General features: G+C 38.6%; 1 protein-coding gene across 1 annotated transcript in view; it reads left to right on the top strand.

The window, feature by feature from the left end:
- Window positions 1-20,746, top strand: part of LOC126209916 (titin-like) — a 285,842-nt gene that overhangs the window by 255,849 nt on the left and 9,247 nt on the right. Inside the window, exons 20-21 of the mRNA XM_049939036.1 lie at window positions 49-110; window positions 7,912-8,024. Of these exons, the coding sequence (XP_049794993.1) occupies window positions 49-110; window positions 7,912-8,024 (175 nt within the window). The remainder of the gene's footprint in view (window positions 1-48; window positions 111-7,911; window positions 8,025-20,746) is intronic.

Genomic DNA, 20,746 nt, shown 5'->3' with positions numbered 1-20,746 from the left:
AACTTAATATTTTCATGTGTTTGTTGAAGTTGGTTTTCTTTCTTTCAGTACAAGAAAGGAGAGAAAGGCACTAGAGTCTATGCCCAGACACTTTGTGTCCCATGCTCCAAGTAAGTACAAGTTTATTCCAACAGCTGCTAAGGAACTAGTCTTCATGTATATCATTATTGTTGGATAAGCAATAATTTATTTACTCAAAATTATTCATTGCAATAGCAATTAATTAATCAGTGAACTGCTGAACTGTACCTGTATTTAACATAGTCTTTAAAAGCTTTCATTACCAATGAAGTAGACTGAGAAATTATTTCCTTTTCTATAAAAATAAGGTGGTAAAAAAATTGGTAGCTGTTTTTAAAAAGTTGCTTGAAATTTTTTTAGTTTCTCAATCAAAGTAGGTTAATATTTTTAAGTTCTTTTAGAAATAAGGTAATCTCAAGTTATTTTGCTTATTGGTAAATGTAGGTTAATATTTTTAAGTTCTTTTAGAAATCAGATAATATCAAATTATTTTGCTTATTGGGAAATTACACAGCTTTTATTGTTCTTTCTCCAGATAGATAAAATGGTCAAGATTTGCTGGACTTTCTGTACAATGCTGAATGTGAAGCTTTCTTATTCTAATATAAAATTTGCTGTCAGGTATAGCTGTTATAGCTACTTCTGGAACAGCTGAATTTTTTATGAAAGAATGACATTTTGTTGTCAGCGAATGTGATTGATTAAATTGTTAACATTTTATTTTCATTTGATAGAATCCCAAAAAGCTTCTAAATGTTTGTTGATGTTGTCTATGCTGGCTATCATAACTGAAAGAGAAGAAGAGAAAGAAAGAAAGAAAAAATATATATGTTTCACCATTTGTTCTCTCCATTATGACAATATATTAAATGACTTTGTGATTACCATTTACTGCTTTTATTGTACAGGTATAAAAAACTTATTATTTATGTATTCTTGTATACACAGGATTGACAGAAATATTGTAGGCTACTTTTTCTTTCATTCTTTCTCTTTTGGTTTTAGTGTGGTCAGGGTAGGATGATACCAGTTAACATTTTGAGATGTTTTGTGATTGTGTCAAATGAAAATAAAATGTTAATATATAAAACTCAAACCAAATCCCTACTTTTTGCAGTGCCACCATTACTGCAGTCTCCATTCTCTGCTTGTCTTAATTGTCTTACTCATTCTACCTTCATCTCCTTCATAAATATTTAGCAGGTTGCCATACAGAACAGTTCTGCACGAGCAGACATTTTTAACTGTACTTCTTTGTCAGCCCGCTTCCAACTGCACTGCAGTTCTCCATATCTAGATGTTAAGGGTCCCAGATGACCTGGTCTTCTTTCCAACTTTTTAGAGGTTCCTATCTCTGTCTAGGCTCTCTTCCTGCTTGCTGACTGTTCGGGATTTGAAACCATAAGCTAAGGAACAGCAAAATTATTTTGTCATTGAAGGGGAAAGAGCTGTCTCTCTCTGTCCCTTTCTCATTCAAAAGCTCCTTCTGTAATAGTGAATAGAACATACACTACTACTCGAAAAAATGGACTTTTACAGTGTTAAAGGTAACAGCCTTAAGCTATTAAGATCATATTTACAAAACTGTAAGCAAGCCGTCTGTGTTGGGAAAGAAATGTCCAGTATAGAACAAGTTGAGGTAGGTGTTCCGCAGGGATCCGTGCTGGGCCCTTTCCTTTTCCTAATAATGATAAATGACCTGCCATCATTTATCAAATCCAGAACAGTACTCTATGCTGATGATACAACATTTCTGAACAGCAGTAATGATTTTAATAGCCTTAAAACATGTGTTACAGAGACAATTGAGCAAGCTTCACTCTGGTTTAAAGCAAATGGGTTCTTGCTTAATGAAAGCAAAACCCAGCAGATGGTATTTAGTTTAAAAGACAAGTTTCCATCAGATGATCCTAGTTGTGTTAAATTTTTGGGGGTATATTTGGATGATAAAGTTTCTTGGAATCCACATATTAAGTATATTAGTGGTAAATTGTCTAGGGTAATCTATTTGTTAAGGCGATTAATGCACTGTGTACCTAAAAATTATGTTAGAGTATCTTACTACTCATTTTTCCAAAGCATCATGTCCTATGGCATTATTTTATGGGGAAACTCCACTTGTGTGCATGATATACTATTGCTGCAAAAGAAAGCTATTAGGATAATTACAGGCTCACCATACAAGGCTCATTGTAAACCTTTGTTTACTCAACAAAAAATCATGACAGTAATAAACCTATATATTTATTATGTTTTAATCTACACAAAAAAGAACTTACGTAAAGTAAAATGCAGGGCAAATATACATTGTTACAGCACTAGGACAAACAGCTCTATCTATACGCCCTACCACAGACTGTCAAAATCAGTTAACAGTTATGAACTTATGGGCCACAAATTATTTAACAAACTTCCACAAGGTATACAAAATTTACCAGAGCAACAATACAAACAAACACTTTATGACTGGTTAGTTGTAAACCCATTCTACAATGTAAAGGATTTCATGACCTGTGATATTAAACTGTAAAGTTCTTAACAATTCTGTCCTTCTATAGCATGTACTGTACTGTATTGTATTATATGTATGACTTTGTCTATTGCTGTAATGGCTTAAAGACAATAAAATTATTATTATTATTATTATTATTATTATAGCTATATTTATTACATCCTACTACAGTCAGGTCTATGAATGCCTGGGTAGCTAGTCAGATGTTGCGTGCAATGGTCCCAGTTTTAATATGAAAACATCTGAGAGTGTGTTTTTAGTAAGAGTTACCATTAGAGCTGATACTGTCAGCTGAAAATTCTGTTATGATAAATGTTGTGTTTGAATAAAAACAAGGAGGAAATCTGGTAAAATGCATAAATTACTATTTATTGAGTTATCTAAAGTGTAAGGAAACATCAGGAGACATAGAAGAGAACTTCGAATTTTCAATAAAGAAAGAAGATTGCGAAAATTTAAAAATTCAGGTTAGTTATCTGTTCACAAGGCAGCAATTTGACCATAGTATGAAAAGAGGAGATAGTTTCCATGACAGCCATCTGCATATGAACCACAAAAATTTTCACTTGGAGGTGGGCATTCATGTGCCTTTCAGGATTTATGGCTTACCCATGCAGGATTTGTTTTCATCTGTGAGGCATTGATTTATGTAGTCCTGTCTCATTGTTTCATACTGTATTATGTAATGAACCTCATTTTTTAGAAAAAGCTTCAGATCTTAAAATTTTCCACTTCTTTCGATTGTTACCAAAAGGAAGAGAAAGGTTTACAACTTTCAGAACCAGTATTTTCTTTTCCCTCCAAAATGAAGGAAAGGATTGAAGGAATAGAGTCATTAGACTAAGGTAAGATAGGAATTAACAGTGAAATGATAATAACAGCCAAAGTTTGGAAACCCAACAAGCTAGGGATGGCAGATAGGACAATTTGAGAGTCAAAGCAAGGAAGTTCAAATGAAACCAGAGGCATAGCTAAAACCAAAATGGTTCAGCATTGGAGAAAATTAAAATAAAACACAAATGATGAAAAGAAAGAGCAATAAAATAAATACTTAAAGAAAGGAAGATAAATTTTGTGCATCTGCTCCTTCAAGAACATGTGTTTTATTGAACACCAACTAAGTACGAGGGTTGACTGAAAAGTAATGCCTCCACCTTTGTAACTTTTCAACAGTTGGCAGCATTGGTATGTGGCAGGTACTGGCTTGTTCCGTAGCCTCTTCTCTACAGCTCCAGTTGGTGGGAAGACTTATCATTCAATGGTTGTGTTGTTACAATGTAAAGTATGGAACCCTATTGAATTCTTGACAGCAGAAGGTGTCACCCCAAAGGAGAATCATCAAAGAATGAAAGCAGTTTATGGTGACTGTGTTGATGTGAGCATTGTGCATCATTGGTCAAGTAAGTTTAAAGATATTGAGGTGGGGACATCTGACCTGCATGACAAACAAAGAGTTGGACATCCTGTGACAGCAACCACTGAGTTTCACAAGCAAAATGTTGACAGATTGATTCAGGATGATCATCATATCACTCAGAGTGAAACTGCAAGCACAATTGGCATCTCACAAGAACGTGTGGGTCACATTATTGCTTCAGAGACTGAATCTCACCACCACACGGCATCCTCCATACAGATGACACTAGCATAATTATAAGTGATGATAAAAAATCATTAACCACCACAACTGATATAGTCCTGAAATATATTCAACATTGGTTTAATGCTAATGAGTTAACACTTAATCTAAGTAAAACAAATTATATACAGTATGGCAAAGCAACTCAAGATATGGACCTCCAGTTAAAACTAATGGATAAGAAGATAGAGAGTGTACAATCCACAAAGTTTTTGGGCATGCACATTGATCAAAACTTAAGCTGGGAAGACCATCTCAAGTACTTATCCCACAGGCTCAATTCGGCATGTTTTGCATTGAGGATATTATCTAGAGTATGCAGCACAGACTGTACTAGACTAGTGTATTTTGCTTACTTTCAGTCCATCGTGTCTTACGGCATAGTGTTCTGGGGTAAAACAAAATCGAGCTTAACAGATATCTTCAAATTTCAGAAAAGAGCTATACGAATCATAACACGTAACTCTCCAAGAACTCATTGTAGGCCCCTTTTCAAAGAACTGCAAATACTCACAATACCATCACTGTATATTTTTAAAAGCATTCTGTGTACAAGAGCACATATGAAAAATCTACGTACAAATGAGGACTGCCATAAGTATAATACTAGAACTCGTAAGAATTTGTATGTAGAAAGGGTAAGGACAACACAAACCCAAAAGCATGTAAGTTATTTTGGAATAAAACTCTACAATGCTCTGCCAGTGTACATGAAGGCAATAATAGATGAAGTAAAATTTAAGACTGAGCTTAAAAATTACCTTTTAAGCAAAACTTTCTATGACGTAGATGAGTACTTTGATTGTGTGTAAATTTATTGCCAAAAAATTTAATTTATATGTCTAAATTTGTACTTTTAAAAAAAGGCCTTGAAAGTGATATTCCATTATTATGTCTGAGTACTTGTACTAGTATGATAACTTTGTTGTGACAATTCCTACATCATGTAAATGATATACAGGAAGATAATAAAATGAAATGAAATGAAAAATGAAAGTTCAGATTTGACACTGTCTGACTTCTATCTGTTCCCGATAATGAAAGATGATCTGCAGTGACATCATTATGCTTCTGACGAAGATGTTGAGAGAACTGTGAGGCTGTGGCTGTGGAAACAGAGTGTCGACTTCTTCCGTGACAGCTTCAGAAAACTTGTTCATTATTGGCAGAAATGTATCCAATCGGCTGGTGGTTATGTGGAAAAGTGAATATTGGTAATTAAAGATCGCATTCTAAGGATTATTTCTGCATTGGATTTGTTAAAATATTGCCATCCAAACCCAATTAATGAAGGTGGAGGCATTACTTTTCATTCAACCCTCATATAAAGAGATCACAGAAAAATTACATCCTGATTGTGCTGGAACCAAACAGACACTTCTAGAGATGGATACCCCTTGGTGATAAAAGTACCCTGGAGATTTGTTGAATAAGTCAAACATTAGTTCTGGAGAATACTGTAACTTAATCAGACTGGAAAGTACCCTAATATGAACCAATCTCTCAGTGCACTCATGGTAGCTCACATTCAGTGGAACAGAATACAGAGACTGCACTGCATCGCATTATTAGAATAGACACGGCCATATGTGAGCCAAACATTCATGGCCAGGAATAGTAGAAACCAAATAAATATCGAGAAAATAGCCAAATTATAAATCGGTCCACATTGGCAAGCTGAGACAAGGGAGACTGGGATGGTGTGTGACAATCCTTATATCTGCCACTGTGGTTTAACCGAGTGACCTGGTGGCACCAGTGGATTTATCCCTCCTCACTGCATTGAGCGACGTCACTGGAAGTACAAGTAATTACTTCAGTCAATTTGTCGATGCGTCCGGTGGGATTACAAGATAAATATGATAGCAGGAATGTGGGAGTAGGGGGCAAGGATAAGGAGAGGATTGTTTATTTTTTATTTATTTATTTATTTTACTATCCATCTTTAGGCATTAAAATGCAATTGATGTCGTCATTTGTGTACATATACAGTTTACATAACTAACAGAAATGGTGTAATGTATTGTAGATCATTATTGTCTAATAAGATACAAAAATTTGTCCTTGATGCTGCACAAGGTATTTGCATTATATTGACATGTATAAGTTTAATCTAAGTGAAACTATATTAGTACCGGTACTTAAGATCATCTTTAGTGCACATTATAAACACTTCTATTGTATAAAAAGCTTTTTCTCTAAGCCATTTCGTTGTGACACTTTTAAACTCATTCAGTGTCACATTACGTGCCTCTATTGGCAACATGTTAAATAGTTTCACTCCCATGTACCTGTAACTATCTTGAGTTTTCTTTAGTCTAACAACTGGGATGTCAATTTGCTGTTTTATAAGTGTGTCATGGTGATGGATAGATTGTCGTAGTTTGTGACTGTGTTGGTTTTCTTTTGTGTCTATCAGACAACTTAGTATAAAGAGGGCTGCAACTGTTAGTATTTTTAGATTTTTGAAATATGGTCTACAAGACTCGTTATTTCTGACTACATGGATGCATCTGACTGTCTTCTTTTGCCAAATGAAAACTTGTTTTGCTCCAGGTGAGTTTCCCCACAACAAAGTGGCATATGTTAAATGGGTGTGGAAAAAGGCATAGTATGCATTGCGTAATAACTTACCACTAACACATGACCTTAGTTTAGCTAACAAATATGTCACACGTGCTAACTTAGTACAAATATAATCGATATGACTCTTCCACGTTAATTTTGAGTCAAGATGGATCCCAAGTAGTTTAACTGAGACACAATCAATCTTATCACTCTTAACACACAAGCTAAAGAGAATATTTACAGTTTTATCATGATTTATATGCAAGTCATTGAGTTGGAACCACTTGATGGCTGCTCTGAGATGAGCCTCACTTTCCTTGTTTAATTTTCCTAAATCTTTCCCTGCTGTAACAAAAGTTGTATCATCTGCATAGAGTGTGGATTTACATAACATGGTGCTGGGCAAGCATTTACATATATTATAAAAAGTAAAGGTCGAAACACAGAGCCTTGTGGTACACCCTGCACGATATCCAAGACATTTGACCTCATATTGTTAAAATGAACAATTTGTTTTCTGTCGCTCGGATAGGATCTGATCAGAGATAGTTCTGAGCCTCTAATACCATAGCAGTGCAGTTTTTCTAGTAGTATCCTGTGACTGACAGAGTCAAATACCTTGCTGAGGTCCACAAGAGTGGCATTAACTGATAATCCTGATTTGAATGATGACAGTATATATGAAACAACATATTCAACTGCTTTTGCCATTGACAGGCCGGACCTGAAGCCATACCGAGAGTCACTAAGAATATTATTCACAGACGGATGTTGACTGATTTGGAGCTGTATGCAATATTCCCTACTTTTGATATGATGGGTACAAGGGAGATTGGACGGTAATTATTAGGAGAAGACTTGTCACCTTTCTTGTGCAGTGCAGTAACGACTGCCATTTTTAAGGATGAAGGGAAACAGCCACTGACAAACATCCGGTTCATAAGAGAACAGAGTGGATGTGCTATTACATCTGCTATTTTTTTTTATTACAAAATTGGAGAGACCATAAATGTCTTATGATTTTGAGTAACTTAATTTTGCTATTGCAGTTTTAATATCTGTTAAAATTTCTGTCATGGACTTGTAGGACTGTAGTGGTCTCTGGATAGGGTGTATTGAAAAAAAAAATGAACAGAAGCTGACAATGTACTGTTTTGCTGTTTTGCCTCAGGCTGTGGCACAAGGGGCGTTACTGCCAGCTGTGTTGCCGCTGCTTCAACAACCGCCCGGAGGAGGAGCCGGGGCTCATCTGCTGCTCCGTCTGCCAGAAGTGGATGCACGCTGGTATGTCTCTGCTCCTTCTGTGCGTTGCCTTTCTATAAATGCAGATGCGGCCCTACTGTAGGGTGCACCACACCCGGATAACAGCTGAAGCCTGTGTGCACAGTCCATCACAAAGCTAATTATTAATTTGTACTCAGAGCAGCTATACTAGTTTTATGAGAATCATTCAATAAATAAAGCCCCACAGTTTTTTTCTCAGAACACATTTACTCTTAAGAGTTAGAGGTGGCTTACAAAACACTCGTTCAACCTATACTTGAGTATTGCCATCAGTGTGGGATCCGTACCAGATCGGGTTGACAGAGGAGGTAAAGATCTAAAGAAGAGCGGCGCGTTTTGTCACAGGGTTATTTGGTAAGTGTGATAGCGTTACAGAGATGTTTAGCAAACTCAAGCGGCAGACTCTGCAAGAGAGGCGCTCTGCATCGCAGTTTAGCTTGCTGTCCAGGTTTTGAGAGGGTGGGCTTCTGGATGAGGTATTGAATATATTGCTTCCTCCTACTTATACCTCCCGAGGAGATCACGAATGTAAAATTAGAGAGATTTGAGCGCATACGGAAGCTTTCCAGCAGTCGTTCTTCCCGCGAACCATATGTGAGTGGAACAGGAAGGGGAGGTAATGACAGTAGCACGTAAAGTGCCCTCCGCCACACACCGTTGGGTGGCTTGCGGAGTATAAATGTAGATGTAGATGTAGGTCAACATTTCTCTCACACATACTATTTTTCTACATAGTCTCCACCATGGACTTATGCCAGCACAGTGCAAGAGGATGTATTCCTTGTTGGCAAAAGCTCTTATCCTGTGAATGTAGCCATGTTTTAACTGCACAAATTACCTCTCATCATCTTCAAAGTGTGTCCTATGAAGAGAATCCGTAAATAGATCAAACACGTCAAAGTTTGAGGACAGCAGGTCTGGGCTACAGTGTGGATGTCCAGTATTGTCCAAACCTATATGGTTGTATGTTCCCAGGTTCTAACATTCGTGTGTGGGTGTACATTGTGTGTTGAAGAAAGATTTCTTTTGAATTTTTGTCAGGCCAAACACATGGGAAACAGTTTTTGAGTTTGTTCAGAGTCTTTACATATGCCATTTGTCAGCACATCCACAAGAATTATGCCAAAACTATCCTAAATGGATGATTTATTCAAGAAAAAGAGCCTCACAAATTGAGCACATCAGTAATGCATTTGTACAACATTGCTCCTTATTTCATGCAGCTATTCAGGTTGGCATTGATTGAACAGAGTTGTTGGATATCCTGAGGGATATCATACCACATTCTGTCCAGTCGCCATGTTAGGCTGTCAAACTCTCAAGTTTGTTGGAGAGCCCTGATCATAATGTTCTTAATGTCTCAACTGGGGAGAGATCCACCAACTTTGCCAGACAAGATAGAGTTTGACAAGCATGAAGGCTAGCAGTAAAAAATATCACCATGTGAGGGCGGGTGTTACCTTGCTGAAATGTAAGCCCAGGATGGCTGGCCATGAAGTGCAACAAAACTGGGCCTGCTGTGGATGACAACTAAAGGGGCCCTGATGTGGAAACAAATGGCACCCCGGACCATCACTCCTGCTTCTTGGACAGTATGGTGGGTGACAGTCAGGTTGGTATCCCACCGTTGTCCGAAGCATCTCCAGAAAAATGTTTGCTGGTCATTGGGGCTCTATTAAACATTCAAACAGACATAGACTATATTTTTTTTTAATGAGAGTGTATAGTGTTTCTGTTAGAACTGATTGCAAAATTGGAAATGCTCTGCTGTAATATGGTTTTGTTTCCTTTGTCGGAGGCTGTTTTAATCACAATAGTGAGGAACTGATGCATTAGAGAAATTGTTTCTCCCATATATTCTTTCTCATTATATTTTATTTTTAACAATATACGGAAAAGATAGAATGCTACTCCCCATAAAGATGACACATTGAGTTGTAGACAGGCACAACAAAAAGACAGTTAAATTTAGCTTTCAGCCAAAGCCTTCGTAAGACAAACAAACACACACATACATTCACACAAACAAACACACGGCTGGAATGGACCTGCCACTTAGAATGGACTCAGCAATATGAAGAAGATGGGGAAGGGGAAGGGATAGCAGGGTATGAGTGCGAGGGAGAGAAGAGTGCTGTCTGGTGGAACATGCAGGGACTAGATGGATGATGCATGGCAACACTGCCCCCAGGTGCAGCATTGAGCAGTAGGTAGGTGAGGATGGAGGAGGAGTGGAACAGGGATGGCAGAAGAAAAGTGGATGTGCTGGCAGGGGCTGGCAGATAGTGAGGGTGAGGGGACAAGAATAGGATCACACAGGTGGTGGTAACTGTTGGGTGAAGGATGTGAGGCAGTAGGTTACGGTAGGTTGAGGCTGGGATTATGTTGGGAGTGGAGAACTTGTTGTAAGGATAACTCATCTCTGTTCAGTTAAGATAAGCTGGTGGCAGGGGAAAGGCTCCATACAGCCAGGGTTGTGATGGAGCCATTGAAATCAAGAAGATTATGTTTAGCTCCATGTCGTGGCACTGGGTAATCGACTTTGCTCTCGGCCACAGTTTGATGGTGGCCGTTCGTCCTAGTCGACAGCTGGTTGGTAGTCGTACCAATCTAAAATGCTGTGTAATGTTGGTATCTCACCCTGGAGTTTCCATTGTTACATATTTTTAAGCATTTTTAAACATTTTCACAGAAAACAAGAAAACTGGATGTCTGGCTTATTGGCTAGTGATTGGAATACTATTATAGAATCTGAATTTTCAGTAACAATAAACAAGGCTCAAGGTCAAAGAGAAGGAGAGGGAGGAGGAGGGTGAGGAAGAGGAGATGGACAGAGGGATGGGAGGAAAAGGACATAGAGAGTGGAAAAGAGGAGATGGACAGAGTGAAGGAGCAGGAGGAGATGGGCAGAGATGGGTGGCCTGGAGGAGAGTGGGGGGGGGGGGGGGGGGGGGGGAAGGTGGACAGAGAAAGGGAGGGAGGAGGTGTTGGACAGAGAGAGGGGAAAGGAAGACGAGATGGGCAAGGAGAGGTGGAGGAGAAGTTTAGTCTTCAGGTCCAGATTGTATACCGATTAGGTTCCTTTCACATTACGCTGATACAATAGCTCCCTACTTAGCAATCATGTACGACCGGTCGCTCACCAATAGATCTGTACCTAGAGATTGGAAAATTGCGCAGGTCGCACCAGTGTTTAAGAAGGGTAGTAGGAGTAATCCATCGAATTACAGACCTATATCATTGACGTCAGTTTGCAGTAGGGTTTTGGAGCTCTTTTTTTTTTTTTTTTTTTTTTTTTTTTTTTTTTTTTCCCCTCCCCCAACCTACGTCCTCAATTATTTGCTTGACGTATTCCAATCTCTGTCTTCCTCTACAGTTTTTGCCCTCTACAGCTCTCTCTAGTACCATGGAAGTCATTCCCTCATGTCTTAGCAGATGTCCTATCATCCTGTCCCTTCTCCTTATCAGTGTTTTCCACATATTCCTTTCCTCTCCGATTCTGCGTAGAACCTCCTCATTCCTTACCTTATCAGTCCACCTAATTTTCAACATTCGTCTATAGCACCACATCTCAAATGCTTCAATTCTCTTCTGTTCTGGTTTTCCCACAGTCCATGTTTCACTACCATACAATGCTGTACTCCAGACGTACATCCTCAGAAATTTCTTCCTCAAATTAAGGCCGGTATTTGATATTAGTAGACTTCTCTTGGCCAGAAATGCCTTTTTTGCCATAGCGAGTCTGCTTTTGATGTCCTCCTTGCTCCGTCCGTCATTGGTTATTTTACTGCCTAGGTAGCAGAATTCCTTAACTTCATTGACTTCGTGACCATCAATCCTGATGTTAAGTTTCTCGCTGTTCTCATTTCTACTACTTCTCATTACCTTCGTCTTTCTCCGATTTACTCTCAAACCATACTGTGTACTCATTAGACTGTTCATTCCGTTCAGCAGATCATTTAATTCTTCTTCACTTTCGCTCAGGATAGCAATGTCATCAGCGAATCGTATCATTGATATCCTTTCACCTTGTATTTTAATTCCACTCCTAAACCTTTCTTTTATTTCCATCATTGCTTCCTCGATGTACAGATTGAAGAGTAGGGGCAAAAGGCTACAGCCTTGTCTTACACCCTTCTTAATACGAGCACTTCGTTCTTGATCGTCCACTCTTATTATTCCCTCTTGGTTGTAGTACATATTGTATATGACCCATCTCTCCCTATAGCTTACCCCTACTTTTTTCAGAATCTCGAACAGCTTGCACCATTTTATATTGTCGAACGCTTTTTCCAGGTCGACAAATCCTATGAAAGTGTCTTGATTTTTCTTTAGCCTTGCTTCCATTATTAGCCGTAACGTCAGAATTGCCTCTCTCGTCCCTTTACTTTTCCTAAAGCCAAACTGATCGTCACCTAGCGCATTCTCAATTTTCTTTTCCATTCTTCTGTATATTATTCTTGTAAGCAGCTTCGATGCATGAGCTGTTAAGCTGATTGTGCGATAATTCTCACACTTGTCAGCTCTTGCCGTCTTTGGAATTGTGTGGATGATGCTTTTCCGAAAGCCAGATGGTATGTCGCCAGACTCATATATTCTACACACCAACGTGAATAGTCATTTTGTTGCCACTTCCCCCAATGATTTTAATGATTTTAGAAATTCTGATGGAATGTTATCTATCCCTTCTGCTTTATTTGACCGTAAGTCCTCCAAAGCTCTTTTAAATTCCGATTCTAATACTGGATCCCCTATCTCTTCTAAATCGACTCCTGTTTCTTCTTCTATCACATCAGACAAATCTTCACCGTCATAGAGGTTTTCAATGTATTCTTTCCAATCCCGGGAGCGGAAAGACCTACCTTAAGGGGAAAAAGGACAGGTATACACTCGCACACACACACATATCCATCCACACATACACCAGGATCGATATGTGTGTGTGCGTGTGTATACCTGTCCTTTTTTCCCCCTAAGGTAAGTCTTTCCGCTCCCGGGATTGGAATGACTCCTTATCCTCTCCCTTAAAACCCACATCCTTTCGTCTTTCCCTCTCCTTCCCCTCTTTCCTGATGACGCAACAGTTTGTTGCGAAAGCTTGAATTTTGTGTGTGTGTTTGTGTGTCTATCGACCTGCCAGCACTTTCGTTCGGTAAGTCACATCATCTTTGTTTTTAGATATATTTTTCCCACGTGGAATGTTTTCCCTCTATTATGTTGATATTTACAAATTTAGATCAATTTAAAATAAGCTAATTCGTATACACATATATTTACAGACCTAGTTAGAGGCAATCATTAGATTTACTCCTGTTATACAATACTTTTTTAAAAAATAACTTATTAAATAATGTAATGCCACATTGTTCACTCATATCTCACTATCAGTCACTTCACACACTATACACTCATTGTTTCATAACACTTCACTCACTGCACACACACACACACACACACACACACACACACACACACACACACACTGGGGATCTATAGGCCATTTTTTTGTACTGCAACTTCCCATTTGCTGACCTGAAAAACTGAGTCAGCATCCCTTCATAATGAGTGCGATGTTGAGCTCAGAAAGAGGAAGAGGTGTTAGTATTGTGCTATGCATAGCTTGGAAGTAAGTATTTCTACAAAGGAAAAAAAGACGGTAAAAAAACATAAAGTGAAGGTGTTACGTGGAATGTTGGATATTATTATTATTATTATTATTATTTTCGATTATTCCCATTTAAGAGAGCATTTGATCTTGAATTCCTTTATGATGATTGTTTATGTTTTTTCTGAGCCCAAATTTTCTTCATGTGTTCACTGTGTTGTTTCTTTCGCTCCGCTGTCCATTTGCATCCTGGTCTCTTCTGTGTTGTGGTGTCAAATTTATGTTTTTTGATGATGTTCCTGAATTCAGTTCTATTTTCTGCATCGTTTACTGTTATGTGTGCTTGTCTGAGGTCCTCTTCAACTTCTTTTATCCATTTTGTTTTTCCCCTGCCTGAGTTGATGACTTTAAGAATTCGCTTTGAAATTCTGTTTTCATTCATCCTGTGGATATGTCCGTAGAACTGCATTCTTCTTTTCATTATTGTATCCGTAATCTTGTCTGTGTATTTATATAATTCTGATGTTGGTCTCTTCTTCCAGATTCCTTGCTCTTGTATTGGGCCAAAAATTTTCCTGAGAATTTTCCTTTCTTGTTTCTCTATTTCTTTGATTTTAGTTTGCCCACCTATTTGTGTTGTTTCAGATGCATACAGTGCCTCCGGAAGTACGAAAGTGTTGTAGTGCCTCAATTTTGCGTTAATGGATATGGACTTTTTGTTATAATAGTTCCACGTGAGTTTATATGCTTTCTGTAGTTTTTTTATTCTTTCCTCATTGGCCTTTAGGTTGATCCCTAATGGCTGCATGATTTCTCCCAGGTACTTAAAATGTGGTACTTGTACGATTTTCCCATGGGTTGTCACAATAGGCAATTTGTCTTGTGGCACTCTTTATATGTACTGGGTTTTCTCATATGAGATTTGCAGGCCAGTTCTTTGTGCAATTTCGTGTAACTTCTCTATGGCATTAGTGGCTTCTTTTCTATTATTTGTGAGGATTGCAAGGTCATCCGCAAAAGCTAAACACTTCACATTGAATCTATTATCTTTTCTAATGCCAATTTGGATTCCTTTGATTTCTTTTTCCCATGTCCTGATAATTTTTTCAAGAATGATATTAAAGAGTAATGGTGAAAGTCCGTCACCCTCTCGCACTCCAGTTTGGATTTCAAATGGTTCCGAGATATCACCCATAAATTTAACCTTGGAGACTGTGTCAGTTAATGTTTCCCGAATGATTGCTCTTGTCTTTCTGTCAATGCTGAATTCTTCCAGCGTCTTACAGAGCACTACTCTGTCTATTGAGTCGTAGGCCTTTTTAAAATCTACAAAAGTAACCACTGTGTTTCGGGTGTTTCTCATCTGGAGAATCATTTTCAAATTCCAGATCTGCTCTATGCATGATCGTCCCTTGCGAAAACCAGCCTGGTATTCTCCTATTTGTGGGTCAGCTTGTTCTTCTAATCTATTCATGAGAACTTTTGATAGGATTTTATATGTGACTGGTACAAGTGAGATACCCCTGTAATTATTTGGTTCAGTTTTGTCCCCTTTTTTGTGGAGTGGATGGATGAGTGCGCATTTCCATTCAGAAGGGATCTGTTCTGTTTCCCAAATGTTTAATATGATTTTGTGAATTTTTCCTTTTAATCTTTCATCATTTAGTTTCCATAGTTCTGCAATAATTCCATCTTCTCCTGGGGCTCTATTGTTTTTCAGTGTCTTGATAATTTCTACTATTTCGTTGACGGTTGGCGGTTTAGCGTCAGGATTTGGTGTAGACATCTCGTAGTGAATATCCTCTGTAGGTCTTTCGCTGTTGAGAAGTTTGTTGAAATAGTCTGCGAGGATTTGGCAGTTATTCTTCGTGTTAGTTTCTAGTGAACCATCCGGTTTCTTGAAACAAAGATTGGGTGGCTGGTATCCTGCAATATGTTCTTTAAACGTCTTATAAAAATTCCTGGTGTTGTTCTTAAAACCTTGTTCTATCTCATCTAGTCGCCGTTTCTCATAATTTCTTTTTTCCTTCCGAATAGTTTTCGATGTTTGTTTTCGGATTACTAGAAATTGTTGCCATTTTTCTGATGTTTTGTGACTATTGAAGTTTTTCCAGGCATTGGTCCTTTCTTCTATTGCTTGGTCACATATTATATTCCACCACCTGTGTTTTCTCCTTCTCGGGGGTTGACCCAATTTCATCGTGGATTTGAGGACGTCCACAAGTTCTGTGGTGTTTGTGGTGTTTGTCTGACTAATTTCCTGTAAGATGTTTTCCTTGTCGAGTTTTATGTATTCGGGGTCTGGTCTCAGCACTTTGTTTAGTTTTGGCTTTTTTCTATTGGGTTGTAATCTGGTCTTTATCTATAGAAGATGGTGGTCTGAGTCAAAAAATCCTCTTCTCGTTTTCACACATGATTATAATATATCCAACATTCCCGTGTGGAGTTGATAGTCTCCCATCGGGCGCCTCCCCAGGTGGCGGATAGGGGAATGCTCTCCAGAATTGGAGACGGCCACACGGTCTATCTGGAATTCACCCAACATTGTGTTGGGTGACTTCCAAGTATACAGTTTCTTGTTGGGTTTTTTGAATTGTGTTGACATAATTACAAGGCCAAAATTTTTGCAAAAGCTTATCAATCTTTCCCCATTCTTGTTAGTTCTCTTGTGAGCTGTATGGATCCCAGTGATTTTCCTGTATTTTTTCTCTTTACCTAATTGTGCGTTAAAGTTGCCTAACAAGATTATGACATGGTGTTTGGCAATTTTGTTTGTCGTTTCTCAAGGTCATTCCAGAAGTCATCCACTTTATGGCAGTTCTTCTTGTTATAGGTATTTGTGGGTGCGTGTGCATTGATCAAGGTATATGCTTTGGTGGCCGATTTGATGGAGAGCGTTGATATACGTTCTGAGGCAGACTGGAAGTCAATGACAGAGTCGCTGATAGATTTGTGGTCTGCAAATGCTGTGCCAAACAGTTTGAGTCCATTCTCATTAGTTTTAACTGCTGGCTTTCCTTTGTAGATCCTGTAGTTGTCTGTATCAAAATGGTTTTCGTCCGTAAATCGTGTTTCCTGGATTGCAAGGATTTTGATCTGGAATTTTGCAGCACGTCTGTAAGTTGTTTGATCTTGCCCAGTTTGAAAAGAGTATTAGTATTAAGTGTACCAATGAAGTGCCTAAGTTTTGTGTGTAATAATTTGGATGTCGTCTGGTTCTCAACCTTAAGCGTAACGTGATGCTCCTGGTCCCCCGGAATCCGATGACCAAGTAAAGCCAGCCTTGCGACTGGTGCCCGGGGTAGTGGATTCATTCCTTGTGTTATCATCATGTTTGGTTTTCAAGTTGAAAACTAACTCGGTGGTGGTCCTTCTGAGGAAAGATCACGAGGAATACGACTTGATTGTCGAGATCGAGAAGGTTGCTGCAGCCGCACCATCTAGGCGAACAGACACTGACCCCTAACCGCTGGATACCAGGCAGACGTTAGTGGATTTCAGTTGATAGTTTTGGTCCACCCCGGGTATTTTATTTCCCCGGTACCCTCCATATCTGGAGAGCATTCCCCTATCCGCCACCTGGGGAGGCGCCCGATGGGAGACTATCAACTCCACACGGGAATGTTGGATATATTATAATCATTATTATTATTATTTATTCGTATAACATTTTTTATCAAACCCCTACTCTATTTTAGCTGAGTAATTCTTCAGTGTATAAAATGTATTGCATAACAGGTACTTTTTAGCTGCCTTTTTAAATTTATGTTTATTTTTTCTCGGTAAATGTAAGTTGAGTATATATCTCTTGTTGCATGGTCATGGACAGAGCTGTTTGTGCAGTAATTACCAATGTTATTTTTGATGTGTACAACTAACTGCTAAATGTATTCACATGGAGCAGTTAAAATCCCCAGTGTTCTGAACAGATCTTTACAATGAGCTTGACTAGTCTTTTTGGTTATTATTCTTGTGGTTCTTTTCTGGAGTTTGAAAACTGTATTCATATTTTGTGCATTTGTTCCCAAAAAAAGAATTCCATTGCTAAGAATTGAGTGTACATATCAATAATATGTATCTAAAAGACACTGCATGTTACACACAGATGATAGGATTCTAAGGGCATAACATGCTGATGACATTCTGTTTGCAAGTACCTTTGTGTGTTCACACCACTTCAACTGAGAATCAATGCCATCTACATTTAATTTAACATTGTCATTTTTCCTCCTCAATCTGAAATTCATGGCATTATTTTTCTTTATGTTCAATGTCACTTTATTACTTATTGACCGATCATAAACTTCCTTGAGAGTTTCATTTGCTTTCTCGGCAAGGAGTTCTCTTGTTTTCTCAGTGACTATAATATTGCTGTCATCAGCGAAGAGGATTTTTTCACCATGAGTAATACTACTGGGAAAGTCATTGCGGGTACAGTTATGTTGACATTGGTCCCACTGATCCAACATGCCACAGATTTTCTATGGTGTTCAAGTCAGTTCATTTTGCAGCTCAACTGAGATGTAATAGGGTTAGGGAGTGTTCAGCCAATCCAGTCACATATTCTTCCAGCCCGACAAACTTTGCTGTTGTCGTCTTAATGTACCTAATGTGAACAACGACCTCTTACGAGGTGACTGTCTTCAAACGTTCATTGTGTGCAATAGCTTTCACAATGATCTCTCACTGACAGGTTGAGATTGACCATCATTTATTGCCTACAGCAATTCCTCTCGGGTTTGGAAGTAATTTCGGTTCACAAGCTTTGAAACACATCTCTGATCCCTCTGTCAGTATCTTGTTCCTACCACAATTCTGACATCATGTTTTGTGGCCACACGTGTTACACCACTGCTTGTAGAAAAATTTACCAGTTTGCGGCAAAACACCAACAAATCCAGCAACTTCACTTGCTCTATGGCCACGAGCACAGTGAAACACAGTTGCCCCTTTGTCACATCCTTACATTTACTTGTGTTTATGTACAGTGTCCACTTGAAACACAAATGCCTCACTGATCACTACTGACGTGCTCACGTAGAGACAGTGTGGTTGCAGTTCAGCACGTGACTCAGTTGCAGTGCCATCTGTCAAAGTTTAACAATTCATCTGTGCATGCGCGCCGGGGTTGACAAATTTTTTTTCAGATGAGCTTATTTTCTCCAAGAACCCAATGAACAATTGTGCACATGTTCAGTACAGCTGCCTTCTGTTGTTGCCAACAGACCAAGGATGGCAGTTTTAGATCTCATTTTGAGATGGCTATGCTGCACGATATTATCACAAGGAGAATGTGGTAATTTGGGCAAAGGAACTTGCTGCTGTTAGATATGTATATAAAACAATGGGCCATTTGCAAGTTATGAAAAATATTAAAAACAAAGGGATTGCTTCTCACCAGAAGGGATCATGAGGACATGTTTAGATTAATTACAGCACGAATGGAGGCATTTAAACAAGCATTCTTCCCTTTTTCAGTATGTGAATGCAATAGGAGAAAACCCTAATAATTGGTACAGTGGAATGTAGCCTCTGTCATGCTTTTCACAGTGGTTTGTACAGTGTAGATGTAGATGTGTACTGACTTCTGTTTCCACATGGATTTTACTTCATCTGCCAGGCCCTTGTGTTTGACTGTCTTCTCAATGCAGGAGGTTTGCATATTACGGGTGTCGGATTTAGCGATGTCTACAAGGAAAGTGACTCCTTCAGCTTTATTGATCATTGTTATGTCAGGTATGTTAAATGGGTTGTTTCACCAGTTATTATGCTGCAGTTCCACTGAATGTTGACATTTTTGTTTTTTACAGCAAGGATCATTAGACTGGAGGAAAATCTTTCATTAATTGAAAGTGCTGCCCCAACTTGTGGAGAATTATTTTGGTCACCTCATCAAATCTTTTCAAAATATTCGACAAGTGCCACAGTTTTACATTGAGATACTGTGTGCTTCAAGAAAGCCCTCAGTTCCTGTTTGCAAATGGGCGTGCATCAGTCAGTTGTTCTGTACTCGCAAATTGACATTATCCTGGCTGAGATCATTTGCACGTATCCTGTGCAGTTTGTTTAGTCAACCTATTATCTTTGTGTGAATTGAAGGGCTCAGCAGATGAAAGTACTAACCCAAAAGAGCATGTTTTGCTGTTTGTTGCTACTACTGCTTTATTGATTGGTGACTCACTCTTGTGAGTGACTCCTTCAGCTTTATTGATCATTGTTATGTCAGGTATGTTAAATGGGTTGTTTCACCACTCACACTCCAGAGTAGCTTTCTATACACAGGGCTCTTTTTTCATGTGGGATGGCCCTTCGACAGCTGATACAGGCAGATGGATGCCATACTTCATGAAAATTCACTGTTTCTACCTCTTTGTTTCTTCCAGATCTGTTCTTGTCCAGTTAATGAGGCACAGGAACTACTTAGGTCTTAATGGCACTGAAGGTGTTTTTTCCATCTAGGATAAGAAATTCTGCTGATTTATGTAGCTGTGACATGTTTTGTTTTACTGTTTTATGCAACAGTCATCTCTCTTGAAGGAGTCCCAAGTACTTGTGAGTGTCAAACTCATTCATAGGTATGATTATGTTCCCATCACTCACCTCAAACCGAGTATCTTGGATCCCGCCCTTCCTTATGTGCACTAGTCCAGGCCAAACAATGTGCTTCTCTCTGGACAACATTTCTACTGCTTTTAGGAGGTGAGTCATCTGTATTTCAGCTGAGGCATATAGTTTAACATCATCCATGTAGAATATTACTTTTATTATCACTACACTAAACTCTCACTTATGCAGCCCTCAGTAAACTGGCCTCCCAGTAATCCAGACTACATCTAGCATCTAGTCGCTCAAGCATTAATGATGTAGACAACAATGAATTACCATGCTCAATAATATTGTAAATTATGATGTTAAACAATGCTCTAAGCGTATGAAACCATGGCTTTCTTTACAGTTCAGTCTATCATGCTAACCCCAAGCAGAAGCTTGAAATTTTTGATAAGTTTTACTGAAGTTGTTCACAGAAAGTCATTGCTGTTGAGTACAATGTTGGATGAGCACTGATTATGATGTTTATAGATGGATCATATAACAATTCAGTGGCAAGGTAATAGAG

This window comes from Schistocerca nitens, chromosome 10 (assembly GCF_023898315.1).
Source record: "Schistocerca nitens isolate TAMUIC-IGC-003100 chromosome 10, iqSchNite1.1, whole genome shotgun sequence".
NCBI lineage: Eukaryota > Metazoa > Arthropoda > Insecta > Orthoptera > Acrididae > Schistocerca > Schistocerca nitens.
This window is presented reverse-complemented; position numbering and strand designations above follow the sequence as displayed.